This window comes from Oncorhynchus gorbuscha, linkage group LG18 (genome assembly GCF_021184085.1).
Source record: "Oncorhynchus gorbuscha isolate QuinsamMale2020 ecotype Even-year linkage group LG18, OgorEven_v1.0, whole genome shotgun sequence".
Lineage (NCBI taxonomy): Eukaryota > Metazoa > Chordata > Actinopteri > Salmoniformes > Salmonidae > Oncorhynchus > Oncorhynchus gorbuscha.
In genome coordinates this window covers 67,070,091-67,090,397 of record NC_060190.1, presented here as the reverse complement: position 1 = coordinate 67,090,397, position 20,307 = coordinate 67,070,091, and the positions used below count along the sequence as shown (strand labels likewise).

General features: G+C 43.1%; 1 protein-coding gene across 1 annotated transcript in view; it reads left to right on the top strand.

Moving 5' to 3' along the window:
- Positions 1–20,307, top strand: part of gnai2b (guanine nucleotide binding protein (G protein), alpha inhibiting activity polypeptide 2b) — a 148,129-nt gene that overhangs the window by 94,023 nt on the left and 33,799 nt on the right. Inside the window, exons 3-4 of the mRNA XM_046311928.1 lie at positions 680–821; positions 16,764–16,924. Coding sequence (XP_046167884.1) covers positions 680–821; positions 16,764–16,924 — 303 coding nt within the window. The remainder of the gene's footprint in view (positions 1–679; positions 822–16,763; positions 16,925–20,307) is intronic.

Here is a 20,307-nt window from a genome sequence, read left to right as displayed (position 1 = left end):
ACATAACATACTCATTTTGAGCTACTCCAGGAAGTGACGTTACAGGCTAGCTCAGTGCTGCCACCTCATATAAGTTACGTTTTATGCCGACCTGGGTACTGCAGGCTACCATTAGCAACGCAATTATCCTTATAACTTCTTCTGGGTGCGACTTTAAAATAAGAAGAAGCAATTATTGGTCCATGAGTAACTTTGCAACATTTTTTAATTTACAAGAAGATTGACCACAAAGATTGACATTTTTACATTTACTATAATGGGGGATCCTGTTTTCTGCTAACAATGCCTGCAGTACCGCGGCCGGTCTTGAACCTCTGTGGCTTCAATTATTATTATTTTTACATTGAACCTTTATTTAACTAAGCATGTCAGTTAAGAACAAATTCTTCTTTATGACAGCCTATCCCGACCAAACCCTGACAAAACTGGGCCAATTGTGCACCGCCCTATAGGACTCCCGTTCACAGCCAGACGTGATACAGCCTGGATTTGAACAAGGGACTGTAGTGACACCTCTTGCACTGAGATGCAGTGCCTTAGCCCTCTGCGCCACTCGGGAGCCCCAATGTGAGGGGGCAGTCAATGTGAAGGGGCAGTCGTTCTCCACCTGTCCTCCTTTTCTCTTAGTAACATCTTGAGTGACATTAGTAGAATGCTCAGGTTTGTTCTCCTTCATCAGGATCATCCATGAGGATGGCTACTCAGAAGACGAGTGTAAGCAGTACAGAGCTGTGGTCTACAGCAACACCATCCAGTCCATCATGGCTATTATCAAGGCCATGGGCAACCTCAAGATTTACTACACAGAGGCCTCCAGAGAGGTAAGACACACACATGCAATCAAACACACACACTTGGGCATGTACAGTGCCTTGCGAAAGTATTCGGCCCCCTTGAACTTTGCGACCTTTTGCCACATTTCAGGCTTCAAACATAAAGATATAAAACTGTATTTTTTTGTGAAGAATCAACAACAAGTGGGACACAATCATGAAGTGGAACGACATTTATTGGATATTTCAAACTTTTTTAACAAATCAAAAACTGAAAAATTGGGCGTGCAAAATTATTCAGCCCCTTTACTTTCAGTGCAGCAAACTCTCTCCAGAAGTTCAGTGAGGATCTCTGAATGATCCAATGTTGACCTAAATGACTAATGATGATAAATACAATCCACCTGTGTGTAATCAAGTCTCCGTATAAATGCACCTGCACTGTGATAGTCTCAGAGGTCCGTTAAAAGCGCAGAGAGCATCATGAAGAACAAGCAACACACCAGGCACCATGAAGTCAAGGTTAGTCACTATCATCCATAACCCCATGAAGTCAAGGTTAGTCACTATCATCCATAACCCCATGAAGTCAAGGTTAGTCACTATCATCCATAACCCCATGAAGTCAAGGTTAGTCACTATCATCCATAACCCCATGAAGTCAAGGTTATTCACTATCATCCATAACCCCATGAAGTCAAGGTTAGTCACTATCATCCATAACCCCATGAAGTCAAGGTTAGTCACTATCATCCATAACCCCAAGAAGTCAAGGTTAGTCACTATCATCCATAACCCCATGAAGTCAAGGTTAGTCACTAGCATCCATAACCCCATGAAGTCAAGGTTAGTCACTAGCATGCCCAATCCAAGAAGCCATCACATGCAGTCACACAGTTTGAAAAGAACGCCAATTTCCGCTAATAGGAGACTGTGCTTACCATCATGTAACCGTTGACATACACCCCCCCCCCCCCCAAAGAAGACTGAACAAGCACTGACTTCGCTCATAACTATCTTACCATACTTACCAATCCTATCTTATTCTATTTTATCCTACCATACTTACCAATCCTATCTTATTCTATTTAATCCTACCATACTTACCAATCCTATCTTATTCTATTTTATCCTACCATACTTACCAATCCTATCTTATTCTATTTTATCTTACCATACTTACCAATCCTATCTTATTCTATTTTATCCTACCATACTTACCAATCCTATCTTATTCTATTTTATCCTACCATAATTACCAATCCTATCTTAATCTATTTTATTCTACCTTATCTTACTGTACCTACCAATCATATCTTACTATACCTACCTATCTTATCTTACTATACCTACCTATCATATCTTACTATACCTACCTATCTTATCTTACTATACCTACCTATCCTATCTCATCTTACTATACCTACCAATCCTATCTTAATCTTGCTCCTACCTGGCACGCAGGCGTCCCATCTAGACATCTGGAAATGCAAATGCGCTACGCTAAATGCTAATAGTACTAGTTAAAACTCAAACGTTCATTAAAATACACATGCAGTGCCATACACATTGAATTAAAACTACACTCGTTATGAATCCAGGCAACAAGTCAGATTTTTAAAATGCTTTTCGGCGAAAGCATGAGAAGCTATTATCTGATAGCATGTAACACCCCAAAAGACCCGCAGGGGACGTAAACAAAATAATTAGCATAGTCGTCGCTACACAAACCGCACAAATAAAATATAAAACATTCATTACCTTTGACCATCTTCTTTGTTGGCACTCCTAGATGTCCCATAATCACTATTGGGTCTTTTTTTCCGATTAAATCGGTCCATATATAGCCTAGATATCGATCTATGAAGACTGTGTGATAAACTAAAAAAAATAGCGTCTTATAACGTAACGTCATTTTTAAAATGAAAAAAGTTGACGATAAACTTTCACAAAACACTTTGAAATACTTTTGTAATGCAAATTTAGGTATTATTAAACGTTAATAAGCGATAAAATTGATCACGAGGCGAAGTATATTCTTTAGCTGTCCGTCTGGAAATAATGTCCGGGTAATTCTCAACCAAAATATCCGGTCGGAGACCAGAAGAAATGCGCTGCCTTGCGTCTGTTTGACCAAGAAAACAATAGTAGGCAAATGACAAGACTCTAGACAACGTGTGGAAGCTGTAGGTATTGCAACCTCAGCCCCATTAAATGTGGTTCACCTTTATCAATATGTTCAAGTCGCGCATGGATATATTTTTCCATTTTCAGTGATCAGATTTGCCTGCGCTTTTCGATGAAACGCACGTTCTGTTATAGTCACAGCCGTGATTTAACCAGTTTTATAAACGTCTGAGTGTTTTCTATCCACACATACTAATCATATGCATATACTATATTCCTGGCATGTGCAGCAGGGTGCTGAAATGTTGCGCGATTTTTAACAGAATGTTCGAAAAAGTAGCAGGTAGGAGTAACAGGTTACCATACCTACCAATCCTATGTTATTCTATTTATCTTACCATACTTACCAATCCTATCGTATTCTATTTTATCTTACCATACTTACCAATCCTATCTTATTCTATTTTATCCTACCATACTTACCAACCTATCGTATTCTATTTTATCCTACCATACTTACCAATCCTATCTTAATCTATTTATCTTACCATACTTACCAATCCTATCTTATTCTATTTTATCCTACCACACTTACCAATCCTATCGTATTCTATTTTATCCTACCATACTTACCAATCCTATCTTATTCTATTTTATCTTACCATACTTACCAATCCTATCTTATTCTATTTTATCCTACCATACTTACCAATCCTATCTTATTCTATTTTATCCTACTATACTTGCCAATCCTATCTTATTCTATTTTATCTTACCATACTTACCAATCCTATCTTATTCTATTTTATCCTACCATACTTACCAATCCTATCTTATTCTATTTTATCCTACTATACTTGCCAATCCTATCTTATTCTATTTTATCTTACCATACTTACCAATCCTATCTTATTCTATTTTATCCTTCCACACTTACCAATCCTATCGTATTCTATTTTATCCTACCATACTTACCAATCCTATCTTATTCTATTTTATCTTACCATACTTACCAATCCTATCTTATTCTATTTTATCCTACCATACTTACCAATCCTATCTTATTCTATTTTATCCTACTATACTTGCCAATCCTATCTTATTCTATTTTATCTTACCATACTTACCAATCCTATCTTATTCTATTTTATCCTACCATACTTACCAATCCTATCTTATTCTATTTTATCCTACCATACTTACCAATCCTATCTTATTCTATTTTATCTTACCATACTTACCAATCCTATCTTATTCTATTTTATCCTACCATACTTACCAATCCTATCTTATTCTATTTTATCTTACTATACCTACCAATCTTATCTTACCATACTTACCAATCCTATCTTATTCTATTTTATCCTACCATACTTACCAATCCTATCTTATTCTATTTTATCCTACCATACTTACCAATCCTATCTTATTCTATTTTATCTTACCATACTTACCAATCCTATCTTATTCTATTTTATCCTACCATACTTACCAATCCTATCTTATTCTATTTTATCTTACTATACCTACCAATCCTATCTTACCATACTTACCAATCCTATCTTATTCTATTTCATCCTACCATACTTACCAATCCTATCTTATTCTATTTTATCTTACTATACCTACCAATCTTATCTTACCATACTTACCAATCCTATCTTATTCTATTTCATCCTACCATACTTACCAATCCTATCTTATTCTATTTTATCTTACCATACTTACCAATCCTATCTTATTCTATTTTATCCTACCATACTTACCAATCCTATCTTATTCTATTTTATCCTACTATACTTGCCAATCCTATCTTATTCTATTTTATCTTACCATACTTACCAATCCTATCTTATTCTATTTTATCTTACTATACCTACCAATCCAATCTTTTCTTACTATACCTAACAATCCTATCTTATTCTACCTTCTCTTACTGTACCTACCTATCTTATCTTACTATACCTACCTATCTTATCTTACTATACCTACCTATCCTATCTCATCTTACTATACCTACCAATCCTATCTTACCATACCTACCAATCCTATGTTATTCTATTTTATCCTACCATACCTACCAATCCTATGTTATTCTATTTTATCTTACCATACTTACCAATCCTATGTTATTCTATTTTATCCTACCATACCTACCAATCCTATGTTATTCTATTTTATCTTACCATACTTACCAATCCTATGTTATTCTATTTTATCTTACCATACTTACCAATCCTATCTTATTCTATTTTATCTTACCATACTTACCAATCCTATCTTATTCTATTTTATCTTACCATACTTACCAATCCTATCTTATTCTATTTCATCCTACCATACTTACCAATCCTATCTTATTCTATTTTATCTTACCATACTTACCAATCCTATCTTATTCTATTTTATCCTACCATGCTTACCAATCCTATCTTATTCTATTTTATCCTACTATACTTGCCAATCCTATCTTATTCTATTTTATCTTACCATACTTACCAATCCTATCTTATTCTATTTTATCTTACCATACTTACCAATCCTATCTTATTCTATTTTATCTTACCATACTTACCAATCCTATCTTATTCTATTTCATCTTACCATACTTACCAATCCTATCTTATTCTATTTCATCCTACTATACTTGCCAATCCTATCTTATTCTATTTTATCTTACCATACTTACCAATCCTATCTTATTCTATTTTATCTTACCATACTTACCAATCCTATCTTATTCTATTTCATCTTACCATACTTACCAATCCTATCTTATTCTATTTCATCTTACCATACTTACCAATCCTATCTTATTCTATTTTATCTTACTATTACCTACCAATCCTATCTTATCTTACCATACTTACCAATCCTATCTTATTCTATTTTATCTTACTATACCTACCAATCCAATCTTTTCTTACTATACCTAACAATCCTATCTTATTCTACCTTCTCTTACTGTACCTACCTATCTTATCTTACTATACCTACCTATCTTATCTTACTATACCTACCTATCCTATCTCATCTTACTATACCTACCAATCCTATCTTACCATACCTACCAATCCTATGTTATTCTATTTTATCTTACTATACTTACCAATCCTATCTTATTCTATTTTATCTTACCACACTTACCAATCCTATCTTATTCTATTTCATCTTACCATACTTACCAATCCTATCTTATTCTATTTCATCTTACCATACTTACCAATCCTATCTTATTCTATTTCATCTTACCATACTTACCAATTCTATCTTATTCTATTTCATCTTACCACACTTACCAATCCTATCTTATTCTATTTCATCTTACCATACTTACCAATCCTATCTTATTCTATTTCATCTTACCATACTTACCAATCCTATCTTATTCTATTTCATCTTACCATACTTACCAATTCTATCTTATTCTATTTTATCTTACTATACCTACCAATCCTATCTTATCTTACCTTACCTACCAATCCTATCTTATTCTACCTTATCTTACTGTACCTACTAATCTTATCTTACTATACCTACCTATCTTATCTTACTATACCTACCTATCTTATCTTACTATACCTACCTATCCTATCTCATCTTACTATACTTACCAATCCTATCTTACCATACCTACCAATCCTATGTTATTTTACTATACCTACCAATCCTATCTTATCTTACTATACTTATAATCTTGTTTCTCGTGTTCTGAGAGTCTTTAGGTGCCTTTTGGCAAACTCCAAGCGAGCTGTCATGTGCCTTTTACTGATGAGTGGCTTCCGTCTGGTCACTCTAAGGCCTAATTTCTGAAGTGCTGCAGAGATGGTTGTCCTTCTGCAAGGTTCTCCCATCACCACAGAAGAACTCTAGGGCTCTGTCAAAGTGACTATCATGTTCTTGGTCACCTCCCTGACCAAGGCCGTTCTCCCCCGATTGCTCAGTTTGGCCAGGCAGCCAGCTCTAGGAAGAGGTGGTTCTAAACTGTTTCAATTTAAGAGAGATGGAGGCCACTGTGCTCTTGGGGACCTTCAATGCTGCAGACATTTTTTGGTACCCTTCCCCAGATCTGTGCCTCAACACAATCCTGTCTCGGAGCTCTACGGACAATTCCTTCGACCTCGTGGCTTGGTTTTTGCTCTGTCAACTGTTGGACCTTATATAGACAGGTGTGTGCCTTTCTAAATCATGTCCAATCAATTTAATTTCCACGGGTGGACTCCAATCAAGTTGTATAAACATCTCAAGGATGATCAATGGAAACTAGATGCACCTGAGCTCAATTTCGAGTCTCATAGCAAAGGGTCTGAATACTTTGTCAATATGGGATATTATGTGTAGATTGCTGAGGATTAAAAAAAAAACATTTTAGAAAAAGGCTGTAACTTAACAAAATATGGAAAAGTCAAGGGATCTGAATACTTTCCGAAGGCACTGTACGTAAATGAATTCTAGAAATGGATGTTGAGAAATACACTAAAATAAGCAACGAACTAAATCCTGGTAAGAATGTGTTATTTCATTGTAACCATTGATTATGATAGCAAGATACTGTGTCCCTGTGCCATCCATGTTATGGACTGGTTAAGGTGCTGGGTATTGAAGTTCATTGTTGAAAAATGTATATAATCTTGGATAGCAGAAGCAAGTCAAAGGTCTTGACTGGATAAGAGCGTCTGCTAAATGACTTAAATGTAAATGTAATGTAACATGTCTAGGCTTGGGCTTGTTGCTACCAAAACGGAGTTCCATATCAATATTGCATATCAACAGTATCTATCAACCAAACATTCTAAATACTACTGAAATTGCTGTATTTAATTGTGATATCATTATATTCAAATGTGAGTGTATTGAAATGAATTGAATTGCCAAGGCAAAGAAATAGAATGGGATTCTAAATCAATGCTCTTATCAAGCAAACATTCTAAATTTAAAACATTCTACTAACTTTGCTTTGCTTGAAATTATATTTTTATTATTCAAAATTGCCACGACAATTGACATCCATTATGCGCATACACGAACGCCCCCCCCCCCCCCCCCCCACACACACACACACATTTCCAATGGGGACTCTTGAGGTTCAGACCTGCTCTCTCCTCAGTGCTCAGACAGAGAGCGAGAGAGCAGTTGAAAGAGAGATTGAGAGAGGGTCCCTACCCCATTGAAGTTGGAATTTGTAAGGGTTATGGCTGTAAGATCCCGAATAGCACTGACTATTGAGAGAGAGAAAAGGTAGAGGCTGTGAGTGGGTTTTCCTGCAACCACGAGGGCAATGTAGGCTTGATCATGAAGAAACGTGACGTGTGCTGAAAAGGGAGACGGTGCGGTAACTAAGGGTTTTTATTTAAAGCTGCTGACTGGACACATTTTCCAAGAAGATTTCCTTTGCAGGCAATTTCTGCAGCGCAGGCACTGTGCACCTCAAGTGAATAACCTGTCTCTCAAACTCCTTCTGCTACTGCAGCCAGCCGCAAATACGGATTATTATCATTATACTTTTATTATTATTAATAATATTAAAACGATAGCATTAACACCTCAGGCTGATAGAAAGGCTTCATTCCCAACCCATATTCATTATTCACACACACACACACACACACACACACACACACACACACACACACACACACACACACACACACACACACACACACACACACACACACACACACACACACACACACACACACACACACACACACACACACACACACACACACACACACACACACACACACACACACACACACACACACACACCTATCAAACTCAATGAGTCAGCAATAAGATGCCCAGTGCTCCTGTGAAGAGGGTTCAGCCTGTGAACTAGAGATGGAGTACTTGAATACTTGAAAGGAAGTCAAAACTCAAAACTCGATCTTTAACCAGAGATAAAATGTTAAAATACTATCAAACTATTTGGTGGAATGTGCTTTGTGGCTGCCTGAAAGGGCAAGTGAAATTTGCTTTGACTCTAGTGGTCCATATGTACATGTGCAATTGCGGGGCACAACAAAAAATAAACCAAGGCAAGCATCACATAGTTATTCTCCCTAGTTTCCATTTCTCCTCTGTGTCTCACTCAATTGCCTTCCGACCACTCCCTCTGATAGTGCTGTGATGATAGCAGTATCGCAATGGGTTTTCCATGGAAAAAATGAAAACATGAAGCAGATTCTACTTCTTGGTCCTTTAAAAACCTGCTGTATGTAAAATATTGTGTGCTATAGCTTGGAAAATAAACATGACTCTGGATGAGAACATAATAGTGCTTGTTTCCTACATTAGGGCTGTGTTCCAAAACAAGTTCAATCCGCTTCGCGTTTTGTTTCCTTTGCACAACCCTAACGAGTATCGCATATTTTTATCAGAATCATTAAACCTAGGCCTACTCACCAAACTGATGTAGTGGCCGTAATTCATCAACATGCAGTGTTCAATGTTGAATTGTTTATCCATTTGGAAAAGTCCAAAGAACAGGCAGAATAAACAAATCGAACGTCTGTATATGGAAAGGTAGTTTTGTAATGCAGATGTATTTATTTTTAACTCTCGAAGTGTAACCCTATTTCAAATCTTTGATAACTTTTCCAGATGCAAGATCTGTGTAACTTTGCACTCGCAGGTTTTTTCATTTGGAAAATATTTTGTTCTATTTCATTCTGTTACATGTTTTTTACTATAACATAGGTGTGTCTTGACTGTGATAAGGGCTTGTGAAATAAGAGTGTCTTGACTGTGATAAAGGGCTTGTGAAATAAGAGTGTCTTGACTGTGATAAGGGCTTGTGAAATAAGAGTGTCTTGACTGTGATAAAGGGCTTGTGAAATAAGAGTGTCTTGACTGTGATAAAGGGCTTGTGAAATAAGAGTGTCTTGACTGTGATAAAGGGCTTGTGAAATAAGAGTGTCTTGACTGTGATAAGGGCTTGTGAAATAAGAGTGTCTTGACTGTGATAAAGGGCTTGTGAAATAAGAGTGTCTTGACTGTGATAAGGGCTTGTGAAATAAGAGTGTCTTGACTGTGATAAGGGCTTGTGAAATAAGAGTGTCTTGACTGTGATAAAGGGCTTGTGAAATAAGAGTGTCTTGACTGTGATAAGGGCTTGTGAAATAAGAGTGTCTTGACTGTGATAAGGGCTTGTGAAATAAGAGTGTCTTGACTGTGATAAGGGCTTGTGAAATAAGAGTGTCTTGACTGTGATAAGGGCTTGTGAAATAAGAGTGTCTTGACTGTGATAAGGGCTTGTGAAATAAGAGTGTCTTGACTGTGAGTATACTCAAGTATATCACAAAAAATATGGTAGTACTCAAACAGTCAAAACATTTCAAATGCCCATCCATACTGTGAACAAACTGTCAACATGTTTCTCAAAGAGGGCTAAAACATTTTTAGGAAGCTCAAGTGTATTACAGTATATGTCAGAGGGCTTCAGTCTTGAGTCTATAGCTGGAGGATAGGTGAATGTGCTTTCCGACTGTAATCTAGTCTCCTGCATGGCTGGGGAGAGAGGCTGCCGTGGTCATTACGGCAGGATGGATGGGTGGGTGCAAACCTGTGTCCTCAGACCATCGTTCATGCCACTGGACGTGCTGATACTTGCTATGCAGGCATTTAACGAGCTGGCTGCCACAAACATACTCTCATACAGTACATTAGACAACAGCCAACATGTATGCACACTTTAGACAGGGATGCACAAGAACACACATAGAACATTGCATAGACACACACGCACGCACGCACGCACGCACGCACGCACGCACGCACGCACACACACACACACACACACACACACACACACACACACACACACACACTTGTACATGCAGGCATGCACGGACGCACACACACGGGTACTGGTGCCCAGAATTGGCTCAATGAGTCACCTAGTTCCCAGGGAGAGGAAATCGAGCCTCCATATGCTGTGTCATTTCATTTACTTTGTCATTTCAAATCCTGAGAAAGATGCTGAAAACATTGCAAAATATCCTCTGTGAACTGCACTCCCAGTCTCAAATTGAAATGTACATTTATGACCATTATGTTCCAGTTCACTAAATCGATTGATTATTCAATTTGAGCTTTGCTAATTTGCTATTATGGGAACAGGTGACACAGCAGATCTTCATATGGTATGTGTGTGTGGGTGGAGAGGTGTTGTCTCAGTGGACAGTATGTTCATCCGTCTGCTGAGTCTCTGGGCATGGAGGTGTCTGGTTGTGCTGCTGCTCCAGTTTCAACTGTTCTGCCTTATTATTATTTGACCATGCTGGTCATTTATGAACATTTGAACATCTTGGTCATGTTCTGTTATAATCTCTACCCGGCACAGCCAGAAGAGGACTGGCCACCCCACATAGCCCGGTTCCTCTCTAGGTTTCTTCCTAGGTTTTGGCCTTTCTAGGGAGTTTTTTCCTAGCCACCGTGCTTTTACACCTGCATTGTTTGCTGTTTGGGGTTTTAGGAGGAGTCTGGTTCTCTGAGCCTAGCCAGCTGTTCATCCGTCTGCTGAGTCTCTGGGCATGGATGAGTCTGGTTCTCTGAGCCTAGCCAGCTGTTCATCCGTCTGCTCTGCTGAATCTCTGGGCATGGATGAGTCTGGTTCTCTGAGCCTAGCCAGCTGTTCATCCGTCTGCTGAGTCTCTGGGCATGGAGGAGTCTGGTTCTCTGAGCCTAGCCAGCTGTTCATCCGTCTGCTCTGCTGAGTCTCTGGGCATGGAGGAGTCTGGTTCTCTGAGCCTAGCCAGCTGTTCATCTGTCTGCTGAGTCTCTGGGCATGGAGGAGTCTGGTTCTCTGAGCCTAGCCAGCTGTTCATCTGTCTGCTGAGTCTCTGGGCATGGAGGAGTCTGGTTCTCTGAGCCTAGCCAGCTGTTCATCCGTCTGCTCTGCTGAGTCTCTGGGCATGGAGGAGTCTGGTTCTCTTATGTTGTTCTTGTCTATAACTGTTCTGTACTCTGTCATGTATTTGTATGTTCTGTGTGGACCCCAGAAAGAGTAGCTGCTGCACACATCCTAACAAACTAAACTCATTATATTCACATTGGCGACTGAACTGTGCTGTGTCATCATCGCCATCACGCCAATCATCCCTGTCTATTTACACTACACCACGGGAGGCTGGTGGCACCTTAATTGGGGAGGACAGGCTCATGGTAATGGCTGGAGCAGAATAAGTGGAATGGTTTGATTCCGTTCACTCCGTTCAAACCATTATTATGAGCCGTCCTCCCCTCAGCAGCCTCCACTGCAGTACACAGATTTTACATTTACATTTAAGTCATTTAGCAGACGCTCTTATCCAGAGCGACTTACAAATTGGTGCATTCACCTTATGACATCCAGTGGAACAGTCACTTTACAATAGTGCATCTAAATCTTAAAGGGGGGGGTGAGAGGGATTACTTATCCTATCCTAGGTATTCCTTAAAGAGGTGGGGTTTCAGGTGTCTCCGGAAGGTGGTGATTGACTCCGCTGTCCTGGCGTCGTGAGGGAGTTTGTTCCACCATTGGGGGGCCAGAGCAGCGAACAGTTTTGACTGGGCTGAGCGGGAACTGTACTTCCTCAGTGGTAGGGAGGCGAGCAGGCCAGAGGTGGATGAACGCAGTGCCCTTGTTTGGGTGTAGGGCCTGATCAGAGCCTGGAGGTACTGAGGTGCCGTTCCCCTCACAGCTCCGTAGGCAAGCACCATGGTCTTGTAGCGGATGCGAGCTTCAACTGGAAGCCAGTGGAGAGAACGGAGGAGCGGGGTGACGTGAGAGAACTTGGGAAGGTTGAACACCAGACGGGCTGCGGCGTTCTGGATGAGTTGAAGGGGTTTAATGGCACAGGCAGGGAGCCCAGCCAACAGCGAGTTGCAGTAATCCAGACGGGAGATGTGCCTGGATTAGGACCTGCGCCGCTTCCTGTGTGAGGCAGGGTCGTACTCTGCGGATGTTGTAGAGCATGAACCTACAGGAACGGGCCACCGCCTTGATGTTGGTTGAGAACGACAGGGTGTTGTCCAGGATCACGCCAAGGTTCTTAGCGCTCTGGGAGGAGGACACAATGGAGTTGTCAACCGTGATGGCGAGATCATGGAACGGGCAGTCCTTCCCCGGGAGGAAGAGCAGCTCCGTCTTGCCGAGGTTCAGCTTGAGGTGGTGATCCGTCATCCACACTGATATGTCTGCCAGACATGCAGAGATGCGATTCGCCACCTGGTCATCAGAAGGGGGAAAGGAGAAGATTAATTGTGTGTCGTCTGCATAGCAATGATAGGAGAGACCATGTGAGGTTATGACAGAGCCAAGTGACTTGGTGTATAGCGAGAATAGGAGAGGGCCTAGAACAGAGCCCTGGGGGACACCAGTGGTGAGAGCGCGTGGTGAGGAGACCCCACCTGGTAGGAGCGACCTGTCAGGTAGGACGCAATCCAAGCGTGGGCCGCGCCGGAGATGCCCAACTCGGAGAGGGTGGAGAGGAGGATCTGATGGTTCACAGTATCGAAGGCAGCCGATAGATCTAGAAGGATGAGAGCAGAGGAGAGAGAGTTAGCTTTAGCAGTGCGGAGCGCCTCCGTGATACAGAGGAGAGCAGTCTCAGTTGAATGACTAGTCTTGAAACCTGACTGATTTGGATCAAGAAGGTCATTCAGAGAGAGATAGCGGGAGAGCTGGCCAAGGACGGCACGTTCAAGAGTTTTGGAGAGAAAAGAAAGAAGGGATACTGGTCTGTAATTGTTGACATCGGAGGGATCGAGTGTAGGTTTTTTAAGAAGGGGTGCAACTCTCGCTCTCTTGAAGACGGAAGGGACGTAGCCAGCGGTCAGGGATGAGTTGATGAGCGAGGTGAGGTAAGGGAGAAGGTCTCCGGAGATGGTCTGGAGAAGAGAGGAGGGGATAGGGTCAAGCGGGCAGGTTGTTGGGCGGCCGGCCGTCACAAGACGCAAGATTTCATCTGGAGAGAGAGGGGAGAAAGAGGTCAGAGCACAGGGTAGGGCAGTGTGAGCAGAACCAGCGGTGTCGTTTGACTTAGCAAACGAGGATCGGATGTCGTCGACCTTCTTTTCAAAATGGTTGACGAAGTCATCTGCAGAGAGGGAGGAGGGGGGGGGGAGGAGGATTCAGGAGGGAGGAGAAGGTAGCAAAGAGCTTCCTAGGGTTAGAGGCAGATGCTTGGAATTTAGAGTGGTAGAAAGTGGCTTTAGCAGCAGAGACAGAGGAGGAAAATGTAGAGAGGAGGGAGTGAAAGGATGCCAGGTCCGCAGGGAGGCGAGTTTTCCTCCATTTCCGCTCGGCTGCCCGGAGCCCTGTTCTGTGAGCTCGCAATGAGTCATCGAGCCACGGAGCGGGAGGGGAGGACCGAGCTGGCCTGGAGGATAGGGGTCATAGAGAGTCAAAGGATGCAGAGAGGGAGGAGAGGAGGGTTGAGGAGGCAGAATCAGGAGATAGGTTGGAGAAGGTTTGAGCAGAGGGAAGAGATGATAGGATGGAAGAGGAGAGAGTAGCGGGGGAGAGAGAGCGAAGGTTGGGACGGCGCGATACCATCCGAGTAGCGGCAGTGTGAGAGGTGTTGGATGAGAGCGAGAGGGAAAAGGATACAAGGTAGTGGTCGGAGACTTGGAGGGGAGTTGCAATGAGGTTAGTGGAAGAACAGTATCTAGTAAAGATGAGGTCGAGCATATTGCCTGCCTTGTGAGTAGGGAGGGAAGGTGAGAGGGTGAGGTCAAAAGAGGAGAGGAGTGGAAAGAAGGAGGCAGAGAGGAATGAGTCAAAGGTAGACGTGGGGAGGTTAAAGTCGCCCAGAACTGTGAGAGGTGAGCTGTCCTCAGGAAAGGAGCTTATCAAGGCATCAAGCTCATTGATGAACTCTCCGAGGGAACCTGGAGGGCGATAAATGATAAGGATGTTAAGCTTGAAAGGGCTGGTAACTGTGACAGCATGGAATTCAAAGGAGGCGATAGACAGATGGGTAAGGGGAGAAAGAGAGAATGACCACTTGGGAGAGATGAGGATCCCGGTGCCACCACCCCGCTGACCAGAAGCTCTCGGGGTGTGCGAGAACACGTGGGCGGACGAAGAGAGAGCAGTAGGAGTAACAGTGTTGTCTGTGGTGATCCATGTTTTCGTCAGTGCCAAGAAGTCGAGGGACTGGAGGGAGGCATAGGCTGAGATGAACTCTGCCTTGTTGGCCGCAGATCGGCAGTTCCAGAGGCTACCGGAGACCTGGAACTCCACGTGGGTCGTGCGCGCTGGGACCACCAGATTAGGGTGGCCACGGCCACGCGGTGTGGAGCGTTTGTATGGTCTGTGCAGAGAGGAGAGAACAGGGATAGACAGACACATAGTTGACAGGCTACAGAAGAGGCTACGCTAATGCAAAGGAGATTGGAATGACAAGTGGACTACACGTCTCGAATGTTCAGAAAGTTAAGCTTACGTAGCAAGAATCTTATTGACTAAAATTCTTAAAATGATACAGTACTGCTGAAGTAGGCTAGCTGGCAGTGGGTGCGTTGTTGACACTACACTAATCAAGTCGTTCCGTTGAGTGTAATATTTTCGACAGTGCTGCTATTCGGGGGCTAGCTAGCAGTGTTGTTTACGTTACGTTGCGTTAAAAGAACGACAATAGCTGGCTAGCTAACCTAGAAAATCGCTCTAGACTACACAATTATCTTTGATACAAAGACGGCTATGTAGCTAGCTATGTAGCTAGCTACGATCAAACAAATCAAACCGTTGTACTGTAATGAAATGAAATGAAAATGTGATACTACCTGTGAATGCGACCGGGTTGTTGAGTCTATTCGGTAGACGTTGGCTAGCTGTTGGCTAGCTGTCGGCTAGCTGTTGGCTAGCTGTCGGCTAGCTGTTGGCTAGCTGTTGGCTAGCTGTTGGCTAGCTAGCAGAGTCTCCTACGTTAAGGACGACAAATAGCTGGCTAGCTAACCTCGGTAAATTAAGATAATCCCTCTAAGACTACACACTCTAAACTACACAATTATCTTGGATACGAAGACAGCAAAGACAGCTATGTAGCTAGCTAACACTACACTAATCAAGTCGTTCAGTTGAGTGTAATAGTTTCTCCAGTGCAGCTAATCAGTGGACGTTTGCTAGCTGGCTAGTGAAGACTACGTTAGGACGGCGAAATACGATAATTACGCAATTATCTTTGATACAAAGACGGCTATGTAGCTAGCTAAGAAGAAATTGCTAAGATTAGACAAATCAAACCGTTGTGCTATAATGAAATGTAATGAAATGTAATGAAAAGGTTATACTACCTGCGGAGCGAAGTGCCGATGCGACCGCTCGCTCCAACCCGGAGTATGGTAGAGGGAGAAACACCCAGAGGAAATATATATCCTGCTTGCCACTGGCACACTTTATTACAACACTACATTATTTATCATGGCACACAGCCTTGTCCACAGACACCAATATATCTCCCATATTAGCCATCCACACAGTGTAGATTACCTGGCCTCATTGGCCACCTGTCAAAATAACCCAATATTTATTAATTTAATCTGGTTCACTCAATCATTGTCTCTTATGGCTAGAAAGACCCTTTAACGATTTATGATGAGATCTTTCATCATCACTGTAGATGCGCTTGCTTTGTCAAATCCTCTCCCCAGAGGTCCTTACACACAGCCATACCTCACTGCTCTAAAAAACAAATGTTTGATAGACTGTTGGCTGTACATTTGGTGATAATATGGGTTCTCCCTCCCTCCTCAGATTTAAACATTAGTCCTCTACCTCTGTATCTGTTGCAATAACTGTTCCCTAGTACTGTGGTACAGGCAGCCTCCTAGCTTTGCCCATAATGTCCCCCTCCTGTCCCCTCCCGCCCCCTGCAGGACGATGCCCGCCAGCTCTTTGCCCTGTCGGCTGCTGCTGAGGCGCAGGGCATCCTGCCCGACGACCTGTCCAAAGTGATCCGCCGCCTGTGGGCCGACAGCGGGGTGCAAGGCTGCTTCACGCGCTCCCGGGAGTACCAGCTCAACGACTCAGCCGCATAGTGAGTAGACATAGTGTGTTTCAATTATGACCAAATTCTTATTTACAATGAGGCCTAGCAAGAGGCCTCCTGTGGGACGGGGGCTGAGATTATAAATAAATGTAGGACAAAACGCACATTGTGATAAGAGACACCACAACACTAGATAAAGAGAGACCTAAGACAGCAACACAACATGGCAGCAACACAACATGACAACAACACAACATGACAGCAACACAACATGGCAGCAACACAACATTTACATTTACATTTAAGTCATTTAGCAGACGCTCTTATCCAGAGCGACTTACAAATTACAACATGACAACAACACAACATGGCAGCAACACAGCAACACAACATGGCAGCAACACAACATGACAGCAACACAACATGACAGCAACACACCATGGCAGCAACACAACATGACAACAACACAACATGACAACAAAATGGCAGTAACACAACATGACAGCAACACATGACAACAACACATGACAGTAACACAACATGACAGTAACACAACATGAGAGCAACACAACATGACAGCAACACATGGCAGAAACACAACATGACAGCAACACATGGCAGAAACACAACATGACGACAACAGCAACACAACCTGGCAACAACTCAACATGACATCAATACAACATGGCAGCAACACAACCTGACAACAACACAACCTGGCAGCAACACAACCTGGCAACAACACAACATGAAAACAACTCAATGACCTTCAATGTCAACAACTCCCTTGAAGGAGTGGTACGCTCAATGATTCTCAATATAACCCACCTCTCTCCATCCTCTCCCTCACTCCTTACCTCCCTCTAGTTGACTCAGTATGCAATCTGCACCTGCACACATACCCTCATGCTACCACAATACAAATAAATGTGACCAGGAGACCAACACCAGTTAGAGCTACTCTCTATCTCCTCCTGCTGCTCGTTGAGTCCAACACCAGTTAGAGCTACTCTCTATCTCCTCCTGCTGCTCGTTGAGTCCAACACCAGTTAGAGCTACTCTCTGTCTCCTCCTGCTGCTCGTTGAGTCCAACACCAGTTAGAGCTACTCTCTATCTCCTCCTGCTGCTCGTTGAGTCCAACACCAGTTAGAGCTACTCTCTATCTCCTCCTGCTGCTCGTTGAGTCCAACACCAGTTAGAGCTACTCTCTATCTCATCCTGCTGCTCGTTGAGTCCAACACCAGTTAGAGCTACTCTCTATCTCCTCCTGCTGCTCGTTGGAGACCAACACCAGTTAGAGCTACTCTCTATCTCCTCCTGCTGCTCGTTGGAGACCAACACCAGTTAGAGTTACACTCTATCTCCTCCTGCTGCTCGTTGAGTCCAACACCAATTAGAGCTACTCTCTGTCTCCTCCTGCTGCTCGTTGAGTCCAACACCAGTTAGAGCTACTCTCTATCTCCTCCTGCTGCTCGTTGAATCCAACACCAGTTAGAGTTACTCTCTATCTCCTCCTGCTGCTCGTTGAGTCCAACACCAGTTAGAGCTACTCTCTATCTCCTCCTGCTGCTCATTGAGTCCAACACCAGTTAGAGCTACTCTCTATCTCATCCTGCTGCTCGTTGAGTCCAACACCAGTTAGAGCTACTCTCTGTCTCCTCCTGCTGCTCGTTGGAGACCAACACCAGTTAGAGCTACTCTCTATCTCCTCCTGCTGCTCGTTGAGTCCAACACCAGTTAGAGCTACTCTCTATCTCCTCCTGCTGCTCGTTGAGTCCAACACCAGTTAGAGCTACTCTCTATCTCCTCCTGCTGCTCGTTGAGTCCAACACCAGTTAGAGCTACTCTCTATCTCCTCCTGCTGCTCGTTGAGTCCAACACCAGTTAGAGCTACTCTCTATCTCCTCCTGCTGCTCGTTGAGTCCAACACCAGTTAGAGCTACTCTCTATCTCATCCTGCTGCTCGTTGAGTCCAACACCAGTTAGAGCTACTCTCTATCTCCTCCTGCTGCTCGTTGAGTCCAACACCAGTTAGAGCTACTCTCTGTCTCCTCCTGCTGCTCGTTGAGTCCAACACCAGTTAGAGCTACTCTCTGTCTCCTCCTGCTGCTCGTTGAGTCCAACACCAGTTAGAGTTACTCTCTATCTCCTCCTGCTGCTCGTTGAGTCCAACACCAGTTAGAGTTACTCTCTATCTCCTCCTGCTGCTCGTTGAGTCCAACACCAGTTAGAGCTACTCTCTATCTCCTCCTGCTGCTCGTTGAGTCCAACACCAGTTAGAGCTACTCTCTATCTCCTCCTGCTGCTCGTTGGAGACCAACACCAGTTAGAGCTACTCTCTATCTCCTCCTGCTGCTCGTTGAGTCCAACACCAGTTAGAGCTACTCTCTATCTCCTCCTGCTGCTCGTTGAGTCCAACACCAGTTAGAGCTACTCTCTATCTCCTCCTGCTGCTCGTTGGAGACCAACACCAGTTAGAGTTACACTCTATCTCCTCCTGCTGCTCGTTGAGTCCAACACCAGTTAGAGCTACTCTCTATCTCCTCCTGCTGCTCGTTGAGTCCAACACCAGTTAGAGCTACTCTCTGTCTCCTACTGCTGCTCGTTGGAGACCAACACCAGTTAGAGCTACTCTCTATCTCCTCCTGCTGCTCGTTGAGTCCAACACCAGTTAGCGCTACTCTCTATCTCCTCCTGCTGCTCGTTGAGTCCAACACCAGTTAGAGCTACTCTCTATCTCCTCCTGCTGCTCATTGGAGACCAACACCAGTTAGAGTTACTCTCTATATCCTCCTGCTGCTCGTTGAGTCCAACACCAGTTAGAACTACTCTCTATCTCCTCCTGCTGCTCGTTGAGTCCAACACCAGTTAGAGCTACTCTCTGTCTCCTCCTGCTGCTCGTTGGAGACCAACACCAGTTAGAGCTACTCTCTATCTCCTCCTGCTGCTCTTTGAGTCCAACACCAGTTAGCGCTACTCTCTATCTCCTCCTGCTGCTCGTTGAGTCCAACACCAGTTAGAGCTACTCTCTATCTCCTCCTGCTGCTCGTTGAATCCAACACCAGTTAGAGTTACTCTCTATCTCCTCCTGCTGCTCGTTGAGTCCAACACCAGTTAGAGCTACTCTCTGTCTCCTCCTGCTGCTCGTTGAGTCCAACACCAGTTAGAGCTACTCTCTGTCTCCTCCTGCTGCTCGTTGGAGTCCAACACCAGTTAGAGTTACTCTCTATCTCCTCCTGCTGCTCGTTGAGTCCAACACCAGTTAGAGCTACTCTCTGTCTCCTCCTACTGCTCGTTGAGTCCAACACCAGTTAGAGCTACTCTCTATCTCCTCCTGCTGCTCGTTGGAGACCAACACCAGTTAGAGCTACTCTGTAGCTCCTCCTGCTGCTTGTTGAGTCCAACACCAGTTAGAGCTACTCTCTATCTC